This window comes from Mytilus galloprovincialis, chromosome 10, assembly GCF_965363235.1.
Source record: "Mytilus galloprovincialis chromosome 10, xbMytGall1.hap1.1, whole genome shotgun sequence".
Classification (NCBI taxonomy): domain Eukaryota; kingdom Metazoa; phylum Mollusca; class Bivalvia; order Mytilida; family Mytilidae; genus Mytilus; species Mytilus galloprovincialis.
Window position 1 is genome coordinate 16,300,177 of NC_134847.1, and position 21,828 is coordinate 16,322,004.

General features: G+C 31.2%; 1 protein-coding gene and 1 pseudogene across 7 annotated transcripts in view; one reads left to right on the forward strand and one right to left on the reverse strand.

The window, feature by feature from the left end:
• LOC143049921 (spondin-1-like) overlaps nucleotides 1-21,828 on the reverse strand; it is an 80,844-nt gene that overhangs the window by 12,479 nt on the left and 46,537 nt on the right. For all 7 annotated transcript variants that reach the window (XM_076223692.1, XM_076223696.1, XM_076223698.1 and 4 more), the window contains exons 4-7: nucleotides 18,915-18,988; nucleotides 16,169-16,321; nucleotides 5,731-5,885; nucleotides 247-400 (exon numbers count right to left, since the gene is read on the reverse strand). In XM_076223692.1, coding sequence (XP_076079807.1) covers nucleotides 247-400; nucleotides 5,731-5,885; nucleotides 16,169-16,321; nucleotides 18,915-18,988 — 536 coding nt within the window. The remainder of the gene's footprint in view (nucleotides 1-246; nucleotides 401-5,730; nucleotides 5,886-16,168; nucleotides 16,322-18,914; nucleotides 18,989-21,828) is intronic.
• Nucleotides 7,972-8,128, forward strand: LOC143050080 (small nucleolar RNA U3; annotated as a pseudogene).

A 21,828-nucleotide genomic window follows, 5' to 3' on the forward strand; every position in this document is an offset into this window, starting at 1 on the left:
AAACTGGGGGTGATTTCAGGTGCTCCAGAAGGGTCAGCAGATCCGGCTCCACATAGTAATAGTTGGCTTATTTGGCAAACTTCCGAAAAAGCTTCTTTTATGCTGATTTCATATCATTTTGACATTTATCGTGTAGGAAACTCATTTCCTTCCTTTCAAGAAATTGGATAAGAAATAAATGCTTCGTTTTTCTACATTCATGCCTTGATAAAACAAAAAAAAAATAAAATTGACCACGTGACTTACCTATGCACCAATCTGGACTTGGACCAATCATCGACAGAAGAGAAATCAGATGATTATGTTGGTTGACATTTATCTGTGTATCCAGACTTTTCTTAGTTATGTCCCTTTCACCCCATAATGGCTGAGTTTTCACAACTGTCAGTATCTTGTCAGTCTGAAAAAGAAAACAAATATCATGACTATTTAACCGGCAGGTTTTAATTCGTGAGCTTGTCAAAGACCTTTTGGGGACTTCTTAGATCCCAATAGTATATGTATAAAACGCCTTTAACTCTTTTAGCTAAGATGCCATCTTAATCACAAAACAAATTCAAAAAAGGGAAGTTCATGTTAGGGACAACAACTATATTATTTATGAAAACATTTTTGCCAGAAAAAAAGGCGCATTCTAAGCTGGAAAACATATATGTTCATTCTGATTGTCATATCAATACAAAATTATTCGCTCATTTATCAATAATTTTAGATGGTTTCAAACCAATTTACTCTTGGAAAACATGATTTATAAATTTATTAATTGGTTTTTGGCTTTGAACTAACTTTCAGTAACTGTAAGTACTCTTAGATCAGTACTTGGTATTTTAGTATGTTTGTCTTTTTGTAAATTTATTAGTGTGATTCATGAAGAAGTCAACTTGTCCTGTTGGGTTACTGTTTGAATAATATGTCCTCTTACTCGTGTTTTGACATTAAGTACACTCCGGGGAACTCTCCTCTATTTGGGTTATTCCTTCTTCAAACGATTCGTTATAGTTAAGAACCATAATTACGTAATCGACAGCAGTGTCGTCATTAAGCGATATATGTCACGTGCTTAGTGTAAATGAAGGAGATGCAATAAAATATGATGAACCGCATCATCTTTATGACAAATAGCAGTATCTTGTCGGTAATAAAGATGGTATCGGAAGTCTCTTTTATTAGTTTTCTTCCTCATTTTGTCGGTTTAACAGAACTTTTAAGATTTTCCCAAGAACTGCTTCACCTGTGAGTCATTGTTTGCTATGACGAAACAAATGATTTCACTCTGCTTGAGCTCTAAAAATATTGTGTTTCTTTCGTGTGTATATAAAAAAAAAATAAGAAGATGTGGTATGATTGCTAATGAGACAACTTTCCAAATGACGTAGAAATTGATAATTATGGACATGTGTCCGTTTCAGAGCTCCAACTCGTGGTTTAATAACTGTACAGTCGATACACTACATCTACAGAAAATCAAACTGGCTTTTCTTATTTCAATCGTTGGTTTGCTGTCTCGTCGGCTCTTACTAAACATCTTTTATTCATCTTTTTTAGATCCAAGATTAGAAACAATAGACAACACAAATCAAATATATATATACTTCGAAAAAGAAACAGAATTGTAACAATGAAAAATATAATTTGTCATGATGTCTTTTGGTTTTTATGCATGTTTTAGACAACCAAACGATAGCTGAGTAACTATGATCCTGGTAACTATGATCCTGGTAACTATGATCCTGGTAACTATGATCCTTGGTCAAATCAGATAAACCGTTAAAACAAGAGAACAGTGAAATTTGAAATTAACCCTGTGCGTGTAGATTCTTCGGCATACGTGCACAGCAAACAATTATCAACATGTCATCGCAAAACAAAACAAGAATGTGTCCACAGTACACGGATGCCCCACTCACACTATCATTTTCTATGTTTAAAGGACTGTGAAATTGGAATAAATTCTCTAATTTGGCATTAAAATTAGAATGATCTTATCAAAGGGAACATGTATACCAAGTTTCAAGTTGATTGGACTTCTACTTTATCAAAAACTACCTTGACCAAAAACTTTAACCTGAAATTTGCACTATCATTTTCTATGTTCAGTGAACCGTAAAATTGGGGTCAAAACTCTAATTTGGCATTTAAATTAGAAAGATCATATCATAGGGCACATGTATACTAAGTTTCAAGTTGATTGGACTTCAACTTCATCAAAAACTACCTTGACCAAAAACTTTAACCTGAAGCCAAAAACTTTAACCTGAAATTTGCACTATCATTTTCTATGTTCAGTGAACCGTAAAATTGGGGTCAAAACTCTAATTTGGCATTTAAATTAGAAAGATCATATCATAGGGCACATGTATACTAAGTTTCAAGTTGATTGGACTTCAACTTCATCAAAAACTACCTTGACCAAAAACTTTAACCTGAAGCCAAAAACTTTAACCTGAAATTTGCACTATCATTTTCTATGTTCAGTGAACCGTAAAATTGGGGTCAAAACTCTAATTTGGCATTTAAATTAGAAAGATCATATCATAAGGAACATGTGTACTAAGTTTCAAGTTGATTGGACTTCAACTTCATCAAAAACTACCTTGACCAAAAACTTTAACCTGAAGCGGGACAGACGGACGAACGAACAGACGAACGAACGAACGAACGAACGAACGAACGAACAGACGGACGGACGAACGAACGAACGGACGGACGAACGAACGAACGGACGCACAGACCAGAAAACATAATGCCCCTCTACTATCGTAGGTGGGGCATAAAAAACGACGATGTAATATATATCAAACCATACATTGCTGCAATTTATCATTTTCTGTTTAAATTTCATTATTTTTTTTTAAGTTTTTGACCTCAAGTCATGGATAGCTTATTTCTAAATTCATTTTGTATTATGTTATTACAGTATTAATAACGACAAAATGTAATAAAACTTGAACCCACAACATCATGTCTGCCTTAGCATTTGTCAAATTGAAGACCTTTCACCTACAAATGCGTTTATTATAGAAAAATCATTTGTTTCCGATGGTGACCTTGGCTCAGATAAAACGTCACACTTAATTAATTTGACAAACACGTGATACTAACTGTTTAAAGGAGTCAAATACGGGTATTTGCAAAATCACCATCGCATACACAGAAACAGATCTTACTTATTTGTTTTCTTTTAAAAGTAAACCCTCTTCGTATGATAATCTATCATGATAATGCAAAAATTGGGGAATTCTTCAAAAACTCGCACCTAATTGTTGATAATTTATTTTATCAAATAATAATTAATATTTCTAAGGGATTTATTGTATATATTTATCAATTGCAATTTGATAAATATGTAATAAATGCCATTTTAACATTTACAGACACATTAACCGGTTGATAAATGTTTGACATTAAGATTTATACGCCAGTTTAGTCTAATATTTAACAAGGACCTGTTTATAATATTATTGTATTGAGGTTTTCCAAGGACAAGCGTGTCTTTTTCTGTTAAACTACATGTAGGTATTTTTCTTACAATACAGTTCAGGGGTGGAAAAGTTACACGATCATAGCTTAAAGGATTTGGGTTTACGAGCGGTCCTATTATTGTCCTAGTTTCCCAGCTTTTTGGTAATTTTGGTTAGATCTGCACTATTAGGCTCTATGGTTCTCTTTATAATAACAAAAATCATAAACACTTTAACTGTTTGAAATAATAATTATCATTATTTTTATCAAATTCTTTAATACTGTAGAATTAAACGTTACAGTAAAAGCATAAAACACAATGCATTTTTAAATAAGTCAAATGTAGAATGAACATTATCTGCGAGGGGGCCTAAAACGGAATGTTACCTCAAGCAACACCTAAGGTTCACATTATGAAAGCAGTCACTTTTCCTGGGTTTTTTTATATACAAACAGATTGATATCAAATTCAGTGGGTCAACATTTTATGACATTATTTATAATATATTTCACATAAAACTTTTTTGTAGCATGTACGAAACTTTAAATATACATAATCACAAAAAAAACATTTTATACATCGTGGGATTCATTCTCGATTATTGTAATCAACTTTTTATTTATTTCCATATCATAATTCGTTGGCGAATATTTTCTTTGATGTGCCATGTTTTCCATTATGAAATTGACAAATGTTCAATATTTTTCTTACAAACGACATATTTAATTGAATTTATAGATATCACAAAAGAGTAAAGTCATTGGAGGTTAAAGGACATAACATTAGGTTTTATGAAGTATGAAAGTACAAGACGGTGTGAAAACGAGATTATTTGTATTTGTGTACCAGGTATCCATAGCTAAATAACATACAAAGCTAGCAGTGATTTTCAGCACAATAGTCAGTGAAGTATTTATTGATGGGTTAAACATATTGATGCATCAAAAGGGTTCTTTTCTTCTTTCTGATTACAAAGTTTGTATGTTCGAATGTACATTTGTCATTTCCGGTAAATTAAGTAAGGCTCTGGGAAGTTTCGTCCATTGAACAATCCAAGTAACAGATCTAATTTAACATATATAATCATACATAAGGACGTTTTACATTAACAAAGTCATTCATAGTTCAAAACTAGTTCAGTAACGATAATTTATATAAAGATATATAACTTTCGCAGTAAATTCTACCCTCTAACTTTTAACCTACTGTGCTTTCTATTAATGAACATAAATTTAGTATAAACTTGGCTGGGTTCTCTTTAATCATGGTGAAAAAATCCATATGTAACATTTTAACTAAACTTGGTAAATTTGTGTAACATGAATGGGCCAATAGTGGATGTTATGCTGTAGAGAAGATTGAATGTTTCAAAAATCAATTTTCAAAGTAAAAATATGATTAAAAATGTAATTTTACTTGCATTCATCGTATCAAGCCAAAAAGAGTATTAAAAACGTTACTTTCCATTTTCTTTCCTTAGTCATTGTTTACATGCTTGCAAAATCAGGAGAAAATTTTTCTAAAAATAAAGACAATTTTGAGACAGGTGTAGACACTTGTGTGCTATTGTACGTGTAACAAATTTATGAACGCGCTCTTTTTTAACTTATTTTATTGATCTATATCAATGAACCACTTTCTTAAAAAAAATGATGACATTTATTCTTATTGGTATCAATTATTTATTAAGATACACGCCCCTTTATGGACATTTCATACAAGAATATGTAAATTATATTGCTATTTACATATATGGTCAAATTTGCTTTTATAAAATTCATATTTATATTCTATTGACCTTCAGTTCCTCTTGAATTAATAATTCTTTTAAAAAAGAAAAGATGGAAACTAATATTAGTATCAGCTATTGCCATATTTTTTTACAAATTTAAGCCTTTTCATTGAACAGGTGGATCAGTGCACAGAGGTCACATTATACATAAATTTAGAGTTTATAAAACATGAAATAAACGACAATGTGATTTGTTATGATGAAAAAATGTACACTAAATTTAACATGTCTTCAAAAAAAGAAAAGATTTGATGTTCATGCGAAAATCACGTGTTTCCGTAAGTTATTTCATGATGTTATATATGTTTTCTAACTATCATACACAATGAAAGAAGGACGAGATTCTGACTACAACAAATGGAACACAACCGCGGTTTTGTATGAATAGGTTTTTAATCAAAGTCCGACTAATGTCTAAAAAGTCTGACGAAATTTTATTGAATTCTGCATTATAATTAAGTTTTAAAAAACTTACATTTCTTCTCATTTCTTGTTCCATGTGATTGACATATCCATATTCACAGACTTCCTTGACAGCTCTGGAGGCTGGTTTACCATACTCCCATATACTGTAGTCTTCACCGTGAGAAGCACCGACTATACTTGACCAATGCAACAGTCGGGTTCTTTCTGTAAATAAAATACGGACAAAATATAAATAAAGGCAACATTGGCACTTAAACCACTTCATCTTTTTCTACTAACAGTAGTATACCGCTGTTCAAAATAAAGTAAAATCACAAAAATACAGAACTCCGATGAATATTCAAAATGGAAAGTACATTTTAATCAAATGGCAAAATCAAAAGCTCAAACACATCAAACGAATGGACAACCGTAATATTCCTCAATTGCATTGGTACAGGAATGTTAATTAATTGTGTAGAAAAAGGTGGATTAAACATGATTTTATAGCTAGCTAAACCTCGCACTTGTATGACTGTTCCAAAGTCATAAACCGATTAAGAGAAAACGAATCCGGGTTCCAAACTAAAACCGAGGGAGACCCATTCAGCTGTTTTATCAGTTATGGATATATATTGGGATATTAAGTAATTGTTGATGAGACAGCAAACCGAGAATACAAATTACACAATAAAGAACAATATTACAAGTGTAGGGGTTTGCTACCAAACAACTTTGTTGTTTTACCTTATAGAAATCATAGGTATCTTGATTTTACTTGAGGATGTTTGCTTATCTGTTTCAAAATAAAAAAAAGCTTTTTAAAAGAGTATGCATTTATAGAACATCAATAACAGAACCCGAAAAAGCAAAAAAAAAAGCAAGGTCCGTGAACTTGATTTTGATATAAAAGTCATTGAAAATTTGTCGGGAAATGATTTTCTCTAGACTTTTCTTACGTTTAACATTGGTTGCTTCAGAACAATGGAAAAATAGAAAGGATTTCATCACATTTTTAAAACTAGCTTTCTATCTAACATTTGATAAGATTATGAAAAGAAAAGTAGGTGTTTACGGACAACAATTTCTTGGCAGCACATTAATAAAACTAGATGATTTCGAATATCTGACATTACGTCAAAAACATGAGAAGCGCACATCCTGAATGTTATCAAATCATGCTTTTCGCAATGAATTTACAAGTAGAAATGTTGAATGAATGAATGAATGAATTAATGTGAAGTTTAGAAAAAAATACTGATATAGGTTAAATTGCTTGTTATTGAGCAGCTCCGGAAAAAGTAAATATAACAGTGATACATTGTTTCAATAATCGATACTCCATATAGACCGTCAAACCCATTTCAACTGTAAGAAGAAATTTCTTATCAAGTGGCCACTTCAATTTAAAGAAAAATGAACAACTTCTATCAGAGGTTTGATAAGTTTTCACTTAAGTGAAATCATTTTGATATTTGAAAAAGAATCTCGTGTTATTGTCATTTTAAAAAGTGCAGATTTTAAACATACTATCGGATTTTATAAGAAATAAAATGTTGTTTTTCTAGGTAACCGTAAAATGTAAATCTCCTTAATAAAATCTATTTACATCTCTTTAACCTTTCTTGGCTGAAATATTGTTCAATAATTTAATCAAAACTTAACTTTTCTTTTGAAGTTTGCACCCTCGAGTACTACGTTTTCTTCCCTCTGAAAACATATTTCTTCTAGCTAGTAAGTGAGTTTGTATATCAATGTACTTTACGTGTGACATGGATTAAATAAAGCGACGGCTTATATTAATTGTAACATCAGAACTATGTCATACTATTATTTTTTTTTTACTTTTATGTCGTTTTCTTTTCCTTTTTTTTTTTTTTTTTGTCAACGAGCATAATGTTAAGATTCAAAAATGTAAGATGTGAAAATTTGATGATAACTGAAATTGATCATATAAAATACCCAACATAACCAGGTAACTTTTGTATTTCAATTTAAACAGGCAGGCAGCACTAGCTCTGGATTGTTCAAATAAAGGGCTGCGCTTTAGCGCATGATACGCCCGTTGTTTGAAAGACGACGGGCGTATAAAAATGGCAAAAAAGACTACAATGACAGTGAGGAGTAGCAAGAAGATAACAGGGAAAGTGAAGATGGTGAAAGTGACTCTACTGAAAGTTATGATCAAAATGAGGATTTAGGTGATGAAAGTAAGGATTTCATTGACGACGGGCGTATAAAAATGGCAAAAAAGACTACAATGACAATGAGGAGCAGCAAGAAGATAACAGGGAAAGTGAAGATGGTGAAAGTGACTCTACTGAAAGTTATGATCTAAATGAGGAAGTAGGTGATGACAGTAAGGATTTCATTGATGATGAAGATAAAGATTTCATTGATGATGAGGAGGCCTCTTCTGAGAATGAAAATGAGGATTTTTCTGAGGAGGAGGCCTCTTCTGAGAATGAAAATGAGGATTTTTCTGATGATGAGGACAGTGATTACAGTGAAGAAGACACTGATGATTAAACCTAGTTCAGCTTTTTAATATTTAGCATAAAAAACAAATATCATTAACATTGGCATATTACATAGAAGTCTTCAATGCAATATAAGGAAAGTGATATATGATTATGGGTTTTAGTAATTCTATGGCTGATTTCCAAATTTTATAGTAGTTTGAAAGAAGGTAATTTTCTTGGGGTATATTGCTCATAGTTAGATTCTGTTGAACACAGTAAGGAATCCATACTAAATTATACAAAGATGTATGCAAAAGTTGTTCAAATGGTGCTTAATATGGTGGATAATGATTATTACCTTTTTATTGTTTAGAATATTCACAAGATGATCATATTGATAAATGTTTAGGAGACTTGATTTCCTTATTTTTTTCATAAAATGACACCCTTTAACATTTAAGGAATATTTAGTCACATGTTAGGATTTTCATGTTGTCACTTGTTCACTTATTATGTGCTATTGTAGACTAGTTATGTTTTATAACATTTTTTATTGCACTCAACCCTTCCACCGAAACCGAACTCTATAAAAAAAAAGCTGCAATGCTAAGGTATCATTTGTGATTTCAATTGCAACCAATTTTAACAAGAGTAAAACATCCTATATGCAAAAACAGTATTTGATGTTTATCCATAGCTTAGATAGTAAAGGTGGCACGGTAGTATTTCCTGGCCCATAAGGGATAATGATAGCCTTTTTAGAATTTTCACCACTTTCTAACACTGCAAAAAATTCTACATTCACAGTTAACTGAAGTACTTTCATTTTACTATTCAGAAATGAATTTGAATATGTATCATGACCGTTTACTTTTTTTGCTATTTTTAAAAAGCTAAGGCCACTTGTACTTTTAGGTCTTTTACGGTGCAGTGAATACAAAATTTTAAAAAATTCTCAAAAATTCATTTTCATCTGTATGTAAAATTATTTTATATTTTTCTTCACCTGATTCATCCCTCAGTTTGGGAAAGTATGTTCAGTTGATACTGTATTTTTTGTCCAATCACACTGTTTAGATACATTTACCTAAGTAGGGTACACAAAAGAGCAACCTAAATTCTGGAATGCAAATACTACCGTGCCACCTTAAAATGTTATCATAAAATGATATATGCCTCAGGGAACAGTTAGTATCTCAGGGACTGCTAATGTGCTTTCATCCTTGCAACTGTTCAATAATAGTACAAACGTATGACATTCATGGAACCTATTTTTTACAAGAAATTTAATGTTTTAAATTGAACTAAAGATTTTACAAATGTTATGTTTTCATCAGATTTTATTAAGTATTATTTGTTACATCAATAGATATAAACAATTCACCAAAGTTTCATGGACATTGGTGAAAGCCTTTTTGAGTTATTGTCCGAAGTGTTAAAAATCCCCCTTTTTTTATGAATAAAGCCCCATTAATCCAAAACTTAAAATCTGAAATTTATAAAAATTGAAAGGGAGCTTACATCAATAGATATAAACAATTCACCAAAGTTTCATGGACATTGGTAAAAGCCTTTTTGAGTTATTGTCCGAAGTGTTGAAAATCCCCCCTTTTTTATGAATAAAGCCCCATAAATCCAAAACTTAAAATCTGAAATTAAAAAAAAACGAAAGGGAGCTTACGTCAATAGATATAAACAATTCACTTAAGTTTCATGGAAATTGGTGAAAGTGTTTTTGAGTTATTGTCCGAAGTGTGGACGACGGACAGACAGACGGACGGACGGACAACGGTATACCATAATACGTCCCGTCTAAAAGACGGGCGTATAATAAAAATGCACTCTTGGTCAGTTGCACAAACTTGAGACTGAAAACTATATAGACTCTATATAACTATTTGGCTTTCTTTGATTATTGTAGCTAGATACCCCTTAATTTGAATTTAGTGTGTATATAGTTCACTTTTCAAACATGACACTTCTAGTTCTTTGACATAACATTTTCCATCTGTAACTCTTAATGTCCAATTAGGACTTTCATTTGTGTTTCTTATTTTCAAATTGCATAAATTACATGATATAATGGTATTCAATTACCAGCTAGTAGCCTTTCCATTTGTCGGTCGAAGGCTTGACAAAAAACAAATCAAAAACTATAAACAATCAGTTATCAGTATCATATCCTTGTTTTAGACCGCTTCGATGGTCTTGTAACATTGTTGTCTCCTCGAGCACGAGGTGTCGTGGGATCGATCTTCAACTGGGTTAAATTAAAGACTTGGTATTGCTGGAGGTGTGTGACATTTATTCCGGTATGCAAAAACTAATATTTGTTTGTTGTTGTTAAGAGCAAGAATGAAGATTTAATATTTGCTGATGGTGTGTGACATTTATTGCAGTATGCGAAAACGAAAACTTCGAGCAAGAATGAAGATTTCAACTGTGCGTTTAAGAAGATTACTGAGGTCATACTAAAATGTCAATTTCTGATATCTAAACCTACATCAAAATTAAGATGTTTAAAATTTGCAATTACAATATTGTGACTTACTCTGGAATTTTACAAGGTGTAGTAAAATAACCGGAGACGATTTTTTCAACCTTAACTGACTTCAAATTTTCGTGGCTACCTATAATCACCAGGTATTTGTTATAAATCCCCAGGTGTTTAAATCAAATGACAGACTTTTTTGACGGGTAATTTATAATTTAGGTGACAATATAATTGTTAGAAATATGCACCCCTACTTGCTAGCTATTTTGTTGATGGTATTTATTCTTTTGTTGACTTTATTATTGCGAAACTAGCTAAATTAACTCTTCACTTTTATAAAGAGACCCTGAGTGAATACCGAGTCTCGTCTTCCAAACAAATATCATTTAGAATTTCATTTACGTTTTAAATGTTTTATAAAGAGAACACAGCTGATCTCGGAATAAAACTTTTATGGAATAAAACGAGCACCTGGCTATCATCGTATTATCTACCCAGAGATAATTATGACTGTCACTGCATTATACTTATATATCATATTTTGACGTAATTATATCTATATTATATATACACTTTTATGACTGGAATAATACCTACAAAACAGTTTGACTCTAAGGTGAAATTGAAGTAAGCTGAGAGACTTCGCTGATTTATGGGACATTTTAACGTAAACATAAATATAATTGTGGCTGTATTTGAAGGAATCTATTTCAACAGTTATGAAAGCATAAATGTGCAACTATAGGAATTCACATTCGATTCTTTTCATACTACATTTTGAAAACGTAAAAATGTTTTAATTTGTAGTCGGTTATTAATTTAGGCAACAGTAGTGTAAATAGAGTACCGATTCTCCAATCTCATAGATCGGGCATGAAGGCAAATCAAAGCCGGGCAAAATAAAAATAAAAACAGAGAAAATAGTAAGAACTTGAATAGGAGCGAGCCAGGTGTGTCGACAGTGTTGGAACCTCCTGCTATGCATGCATAAACTGTACTTTATAATAAAAAATATATAAGGAAATCGTATTCAGAATGCTTCAAACCATTTGGTTGTGAAACAACAATGATACTTCGAAACTTGCTGTTTTAAAAACAATCAGTTCACTATTTGGAATGAATGCTTTCCTTGCCTTGTGTGATTGTTTGCCGAAAAAATTGTCAGTATATAAGATATTTTAGGATTAAAGTATCAAATTTGCACTGCCATATGTAGATACATTTTAGCTCGACAGATTATACGACTGACTCTGTTTCTAGTTAATAAAACATTCAGGAATTCTCGAAGATGCTGTTCGTAATGCAGCCATACTCGATAATGATGTTCAGAAATGACGCAGTCAAAGTTGACTTTGCTTTAAATAGAAAACGCAGAAAACTGGACATTTAAGTTATATTTCAAAGTTAACTACAAATACTCAGTTTGCATTTTCCTAAAGAAAAGTTAGCTTTTCACTATTTTGGCTGTTTTGTTTATTGCTTTTTGTTTTTCGATGCTTTGACATATTTCATGTGTTCCGACTTTCTATACGTTTGTCCTCAATCATATTGGAGAAGAATATTTAACAGAAACACGTGTCGTTTTCCCTTGAAATATGAGTCATACTTTCAAAAGTTTTTAATGTTCGAATTGTGTGAAAGAAGATTTCAAAGTTAAAAGACTTTGAAAGATAATTCAAACGATACTTAAAGATATTTGATCATTTCTGTCATATTTCCTGATTTTGTAGGTAAACATTAAAATATCTATATACCAGATAATATACTACAAATAACGAATTGATAAAGCTGTGGTTAGAAATTTATTGGTTTATACACATGTAGATGATGTGATTAGATTTGGTTATATGCTTTAAATATGCATTTAAGTGCAAAAAAATAAAATTGCACAAAAAACCGTGTTTTATGAGATCAGAGTAATTTACAAGCATAAAATTTGGAAATTTCTCAATTGGGTGAAAATAAATTGCTGTGAAATGAAAAAAGCGACATTCAGATGTACATTTCACACGTAATTGTTGATTATGAATTATGGAAATATAATGAATACACTAAAACTAAGATTGCAACACCCTCGGGTAAAGTCGACCCGCGAAAATTCTAGTTCTTCATTAAAAAGACTCTTGATGTTGTTTTTTTCTCACAAACACTATTTTTTTCGTCTTAAGATATATTTTTTTCGATCGTTCCGGTATTTGATGAAAGTTTATTCAACAAATGCGTGTCGTGCAAACGAGAGTCAGTGCTATACTTTGTTGTCCTGTTGTTTTGTGTGTCACAGTTTTAAGACGTGAAAATTGTTAAACAGTTACACGGTTGTGTGCTTATTTCAAGCTAAATTTAGAGATTCTGCGAGCAAACCTAACAAATGATATGTCGATCCCCACTTATGACAATGGTAGAATATGACAAGCTTAGAGAAATCATACACTTATTGGCATAATAAAAGCGCCTGCAAAACTCAACACATTATATATACCACCACCCCTACATATGGCAATGGCTAGTTCATGATTTACTATGGGAAACCCTTCAACAATTTGGGATCAAAAACATTGTTTAAATTCTGTGAAATCCAGATGAAATACAAAACAGAAGGGTTACAGTGGCATTATATGGTAAATATCAGTCTTTTTGACTGAATTAAAAAGTAAATGTGTATCTTTCACAAGAGAGTATACTAGTACAAATATCGATTTTATAAAGTTGTTGTTAAGAAAATTTATTGGTTTAATATGTACATGTAGATAACGTGAATAAATTGAGTTATTTATACATATAATAGTCTTTAAATGTGCATTAATGTGCAAAAAACAGAAATTGCAAGAATAAAATTGTTTTATGAGACCAATATAATTTACATGGTGAAAATTTGGTAATTTCACATTTGGATGAGAATAAATGGTTATGAAATTTTAAAAATAACGATAATTATGCAGATCGTTATTTCTCACAGATTTTCGTCGTCTTTTTACCACATCTACTTACTATAATGTTTTTATGATGTAATATAATTGACTTAAATTATGCAATAAATGATACGAGATTGATTTATCAAAATAAATACATTTGTATATTCCTATTAAACATTATAACTCATTTAAAAAAAAAAGTAAAAGTTAGAATAAGAGTTATTCCCCTTTTATTCACTTTTCAAGTCAGAATCACTGGTGACTTCCGCTGAATATTCCTTTTGAATTTCGTTAGAAGGCCAAACTTTTTTTCATAAACTAATACTTTTTTTATTTACAATGCTGCTTCAGAAAGTAGTTTTTTTTTTTTTTTTTTTTTTTGCTTTTTATAACGTAATGTGAGAAATAGAGCAGTTAGGTCGTAGTTATTTCTTTATAAGACTAAAAGCGCTGATCAAATGATAATATTTTGGCGAAAAAAAATATGTAAAAATCTTTTTTTCTAAATAACCATATGCGAATATTTTGGGAATAATTATCAGTTACCTACAACCGTACTCGTTCACCGTCTTGCACAAAACAACATTTTTTAAAAGCAACATTAAAACTACGTGTAGATAATATAATTATGCAGTTGAAAAACTTCGCAATGATAATGGGTGTTAAAATCGACCGTTAAGTTAAAACTTATTCATAAATATCACATTCTTTTGAACAAATAGCAGAAAAATGAAAGAATAATTTCTAACTTTGTACCTTTCCGACAGTTCTTTGACGTACATTTCTGATCTTCGATAAAAGGGCTGTAGTTTGATGTGATTTATATCAAGATATATCAAAGATAAGATCATGAATTAATCAACAATTTGCAGTACATGATACATGAGGGTCTATTTTGGGGTCCTTCATTTCTGTATTCTTTTGTTTTTAGGACATTTTTTCTCTATTTTTTAACTTTGTCCCTATTATTCTCTATCCTTTGTATTCTGGCACCTCCTTATTCACTAATCTTAATTTTTGGTCAATTTTTCATTATTGTTATATTGTTTGCAAAGTGTTCTCTATTTTGTAAACCCCTATCGACACCCTCATATACCAGTGAATCCTTTTTTAAAGAAAATACTGTTATTTACGAGCAGGTGGATTTGTTTGATATCAAACAATCAAACACATAGTCTATCTTTAAGAAGAAGATTTTCTTTAATGAAGCTTGTAAAAATTAAGTTTAATGTCTTTAACTTTTTATGACGATCGTAATTTAATGAGAGTATAAGCCTCTCTAGTTTAGTCCCTTCCTTGTGACTTTTGTAGTGCAAAACTATTAATTGTAATCAGGTCAGTGAATATTTAGACATGTCAACGACTTCTGCGCATCCTTGTACGCAAAATTACATGTTCTAAAGGTGTATTCATGACAATGAATTCTAATATCTGCAATAAATATTCTCAATGAATTGTTTTACCTGTAATTGTAGACAGGATGACGTTTAACATTACATAATTTTAACTTATCCAGTTTCATGTCAATTGCATTTTACGGAAATGGAATTCTTATTTCTTTATTTAAGATTAATTCATTCTTGTGTGTTTTGTTTATTTTTTAACTTTATAAAAACGTCTTTAAAATTCATTTGAAAAGTATACGCGACAGAAACTAATACCCGATCATTGATATAAAAAAATACATATCACATTTCTAAATGGTCATATTTCTTTTTTTTTTTAACCCAATAACAGTACATCACATGCAATTCGTCCATTAATAAATCAGTTACAGTTTTAAAATTCTGACAGCTCGAAAGTATTGTATTTTGAAAATTTCTCAATACATGCAATAGGGATTAAAAAGAAAAATCACAAAAATAATGAACTCCGAGGAAAATCTAAAACCGAAAGTCCCTAATCAAATGGCAAAATCAAATAATAAAACACATCAAACGAATGGACAACAACTGTCATATTCATGACTTGGTACAGACATTTTCAAAGGTAGAAAATAATGGATTAAACCTGGTTTTATAGCGCTAAACCTCTCACTTTTATGATACACTACAGGTGTCTCAATACAGTGTACCCCCATTTCAAAATCTACGTTTGTATATAAAAAAAACTGAAATAAGGGGAGATTATACTTACAGAGTCATCTAACATATATCATCCTTGAAATGAAGTAATATGTAATATTTGATATGATTCAGTGATATCAAATAAATTTGAGCGGGCTTTTCTGGTGCCTATTTCGACACAAGTTTTCTTAATGTATTTTTTATATATATTCACAAATTATTGGGCAAATGTATTCTTTGAATTTTATACATGAAAGATAAAGCTGCTGATTAGTATTTGTCCTTTATTATGATATAATATTTAAAACATAAACCAGTGGATTAACATTTAGATCAGTATAACAAAACAGGATTGACTGGTTACATGTATTACCATAGCAGATGACTGTGTACAGCAGATTTTGATATGATACCTGTTGCATCTACTGTACCGATATCCGGTAAAAGGGCGTGATTTTGATGACACATTTGGGTGAAAAGGCACCTTTGAGGAAGTCGGACACGCTTGTTGGATGGACACCTTTGAAAGTGTTATATACATATGTATCATCATATAAAATGATCGAATACATACCTTCTTTAAGCGGGAAATGTTTTGGGTGAGTTTGTCTGGACCAAATTCCTTTAAAATGCATATGGTATCGGGCATTCCCGCAGGCACAACATGTGCTTCTTGGTTCAGAACGATGCTCACCAGTACCATCACCTAATGGAGCCATTGCTGGAACTGAAATAAAAAAAAAACGACATTGGTAATTTGGCAGTGATAAATAAGTGTTCAATATATAAAACGCAGCTTAGTCAAACGCTCGCCGACTGGAAGAGAGCTTTGTATCACCGAACATCCTTTTTCCACATTGAACGATACACAACATCCGCTGTTAGAAGTCAGGAGGACTGGTCAAGAAAACACTGGTGTGTATATCTTTAAGCTGACAATGAATTTCCAATGATATTTATAAACGCATTGTAAAAAGTTTAATGAATTTCCAATGGTACTTATAAACGCATTGTGAAAAGTTGAATGAATTTCCAATGGTATCTGTAAACGCATTGTGAAAATTTTACAGTCGTGGGATAATAGAAAAAGACTACAATTCTTAGATTTTAATATATTTACATGCAAATTTAACTCCCAAAAGTTGCACAATCAACGTTACAAAAGAATAAACATAAGAAAAGGAAATGACATCTTTATTAATTAGACTGATATTACAAAACGACATATACAGTGTTTGAACAATCCACTATGTACTTTAGTATCCAATAACGAAGTTGACTAAAGATGTATGGGTAAATTTTTAGGTTTCACGTAACTGTCTAGAGTAATCTAAGATAGATATCATTTTGCAGTGTAAAATATTGCAGGCAAAATTGGCAAGTTTGTCTCTAAATTGAGACACCTAAATTTATGTTTTTAATCCCGATCTTTTTAATAACGGTATATCTTCTTCAATATTTGGGTGGCATTTACACAATAACGTGGTAAAATTTGATATTTTGATTAATGAGAATTTCTTTTTTCAATGAAAATATTTCTGGATGAAAACAACTCTTTGTAAGATCCTTAGATAAATAAAGAGATTGATAAAAGCATTTGTTTTTAATCTGAGATATCACGTCTTTACTAAGATTATACTTTTTATCAGGTGAGAATCGATTTGCTTCACCTTACAAAGTGACAAAGAGTTTGAAATTTTGATTATTTCTCGAGTATACAATATTAGAGAATCATCATCTAAAAACTAGGAAACCTTCTCTAGCGTATTCCTTTTACGGGTCAATGTTTTAGCTAACCGATCTTTTACCTTGTCCTTGTAATAGAACTATAGTTACATTTAAAACGCGTAACACGTGACAATAAATTCATACGCTGATTATGTAAGTTAATGAAATTCATTTTTTTTTTCTTTTAAAAATGTTTTTATCTTTAGTGTGTTTCCTTCATGTAACCTATTACGGAAGTATGACATGACCGACATATTTTGTATTCGCAGGTTTCATAATTTTGTTATTAAAAAAAAAAGAAAAAATGACAGTCAGATCTTAAACAGTTTGATCTGTGATATTTGTAACCTGTTGACTTTTATGTGTTTTGATGATCAAATCATTGCCAAATAGTACATGTACTTCCGTGTTAGATATGTTATATTTTATCGCGAAATAACGGTAGTTTTTCGATGAAATGTTACATTTTTCTTGCGGAATACCTTACTGAGAATGGTTCACTATAAGTTGGCATGAAAAGGTCTATACTGTTTGGGAAAATTTCAGTGATATTTGGTCTATTTTTGAAAATTGTCTCATTTGCAATAATACCATTACTTATTTTACACAAAACATCTTTTACTTTCCAAAGCGTTTTGATAAAGGTTGTTCCAAAATGGCCCGAATGTCGCCATTTTGTTGGGGTGTTGTTTTTTTTTTTTTTTGTTTGTTTGGGGAGGGTTTACAAATTAATCACCTTCAACATATGTTTACGATCATTATTTTATTGATGAAACGGGAGATATTGGAAGTTTAAACAGCCATAACTGACAGCGTATTATACAAGAAAGGTTTTAATTATGACAGTTTCTCCATATCCAGTTGCGAACGAGCTGGCAACTTCGCACATGTTACAAATGACTACAATTGTCAGTTACACCTCCACAAATTGAGAAAGACGCTACCCTGTCAGATATTTGATATCCATAATTAATTGGTGAAACAGGTGTGAAAAACGAAGATCTTCACTAACAGATTTATATAATTAGCTTATTTTAACAAGTGTTTGAAAACATTGGGAACTAAACAACAATTAGAGAAATTTGATTTCCGTAATTCATTAGCACATGTACCTGTGTAGATGTCAGACCACCAATTCAAAATCAATCTATTCAACCAAATTTTGATTATTTTACAGCTTTCCCTACATTAGTTTAAATTCATAGAAATCCGGTATAGTCTGCTTAATTGTACATGTATCACCTTTCTACGTGCCAAATTTCATCCTACCACTAAATTCTTATAAGAAAGGACTAACCATCGGAACACAAGTACTACTTAAATTTACCTCTGGTTTCTAGAAATCTTGAATTAGTATACTATGGAGCGCATCAAATCTTAATTTTTTAAATGCAATCTCCTTCACAAGTAAATTTTGGCTCTAAATGGTCTTACTATATTTCTCTTTCACCAAGAGTTTCATTTCTGCAAATGTGATGGTTAGTTTAAGTCTACAATGACATCAAAAGCACTATTTTGTGTCGGAGAAGGACTATTTCTACGTTCTAAATTGGAGGGAGTGAATTGGTGGTCTGACACCTGTAAACACTTACCATCTTCACATATAACTTTTGTTAAATTTCCGTCGTCTTTAAACCAGATCTCTGGAGCCTCAACAACTGTAGCCCTGTTAATAAAGAGACCAGATCATAAACATGGATTCATTGTACATCAACATATGAAAGGTTTTTACTTGATGCAAAAAGTTCAAGCAAGATGTCAAAGGGTTGTTTGCTTGACATGCAATAGTTAAAAATACTTCAAACATATTCAAATTTTTATGTGTGTAAATTATGTAATTGCACTGAAACAAAAGTCACAATTCTCTCCTCACGTCCTTCGCAACGTCTTAAAGAGAGTTAAAGGTATTAGAGAGATATCATATAGAATTAACATTTACACTTAAGTTATATATATATACAAATGACATAAATGCATATTTTATTGCGTTGAAAGACAAATTCATAACGGAATTTTAATGATGACAGATTTTCTTCTTATCTAATTAATTAAGTACCGAATATATACAGAAGCAACCACGACACTGAGTAATTGGGCTGTTGGCTTACATACTGCATTTGTTAATTAAAACAGTCGGTGAATTATCTAGTGAAAAAATGCAATGATTGCAAGCAGCGAACAAACTATCTGTTTTATTACATCGAATTAATGCTTTGATATTTATTTAACAACCATTTAACTTCAAAAGACAAACGGTTTAACGTCAAGAAAGCTATCTTTGTGGTATTGAAGCCAATTTTGCACGGAGTTTTAAGAGCTATGTTTTAAATCATTTTGAAATTGCTTCCAGAAAAAAATGCTAAAACGATTATGCAAAGCTATAACAATATCATAAATTCATTATTAATAGTGACTGGTTTATACAACAAATGGTTTTCTCTGACTCTTGGTAATAAAAACATCTATATTTTCTATTGCCAGAATGAAACTATCTTCTCAGTTTTAAAAGTTTAACGAAAGAGGTTATCAAATTATCATTTGATTGACTTTATAACATATGAAAGATATCTTAAGGCCACATCAGAATTTTCCTTGGTGTTTAATGTATTTGTATCGAGATTTTTTGTTTTTGAAAATATACTCTTCTGTGTGTCTCAAGTCAAATATTAACCCATTAGATCTGAATTTTAAAAAATCAATTTATAGCGAAGCCAAATGAAAGAAATAAAATTTTTGAAATAAACAATTGAGTCCAGACGCTATGTACAACCATTTGCACGCTTTTTTTTTTTTTTTTTTTTTTGTGGATCGTATATTTTATCTTCATCCAAACTGTAGTTTTAGAAAATTGCATGGATGTTTAAAAATATTCAAAGTTGTTACAGAGAGGAATTTCGTTATTTTTGTGTTTTATATAATTTTGTTTTTATTTTTTAGTGTGTGTGTGTGTGGGGGGGGGGGGTAAGTTTTTATAAGTTGCGCCTATGATTTAGTGTTTACATTTGAGAGTCTTTATATACGAGAACGTTTGATTCTTTTCAGCTTGTTCCTTAACTTATTGTATAGATTAAAACATTTAACTTTGTCTTTGAAAGTGGATAATCACAGAATTTTTGATAATGATTCGCCTCTGCCTCTTATGCTTCGTTTTGCACGCAAGTCATACATGTATGATGCAATGACAACGCTTTTCCGGATTTGTGGAAAGTAAAAAAAAAACAAACAGAAATATTTACGTTTTCAAAGGCATGTCTGGGTTTAAATGATATGTATTTATCTATAATAAATTCATGTCATTCTAATTACATTTAATGCTGTATAAATGGTTATCGATCGTCATTAAGACGCCATATATAACACTGATAAATGGATAAATTCTTTTTCTCAAACTTTTAAATTTATAAATTTGTTTGATGAAATTATAATTCCTCATTCCATTACTAATGTAAAATCTTACGCTTGACATATACACAGTTTAAATTTTCTGTCATAGCTTTCTGATACTTTTTTTTATATCATTGGTATTCCAATAACTTAATTTACCAAACATAAGTATTATATAGCTTTGTACTTTGATGGTGCGGTTTTAAAATAGCATAAATGTCAGTATGAATGTCAAATTTTACATTAAAAGACCACCATAGCGACCAAGAAATAAATATCAAAAGTGGAATACAAATTCTGCTAAACCTGGGCCGTCTTGAAATTGCAATAAGAAGTAGGCCTCGCAGTGAGTTGCACCTCCAACCGGGTCGATTACAAAATTTAGAATGGAAATGGGGTATGCATCAAAGATGCTTGAAAATCTCGCACCCGGAGCTGGGCTTCAGTTGGTCCCCCAAAAATCAGTAAGACATACATGATAAATGTTAACATCACCAATCAAAAATGTTACTAACCTTTCAGCCTAGATAAGCATCGGTATACACACAGACTATTGTAAAGAGATCTGGTATCGCAGTTGCCACCTTATTGATAATCCGCAATATATTGCGGCCACCTATAATTTGATGTTTTTTTTATGTCAAGTGAATTGACAATTTATCTCTATTATATCATTTAGCTTTTGAAGAAGAGGTTAGATCTTAAGGGACCGGTTCCTATTGCGTACGTATATGTTTAGTAATAAAACTCTCATAATTCTTCCGGTTAACATTACAGAAGGACACTTTTAACTATATATATTCAATGTCAATATTTTTTTTTCTCGCTATATGATACGAGTGAGCACAGCATAGTCAACTAAAACTGATTTGTTATTTTCAAACATAAAAGATTACACAATGCCTTAGTTGGTGGGCAAAGGGAACCCTTGTGATACGCAAACGTTAAGTTAAAGATCATAGTCAACCGCATACATTTCTTTCACTTGAACGAGGTAACAAATGGGAAATGTCCCTCTAATAATGTATTGCAACATTTTACAGGTTAAACCATAATATATAAACTTGTCAAGGTAACCGACAAGGTGTATTTATCTACCTGTAAAAACAGGTGTTAGTGAAA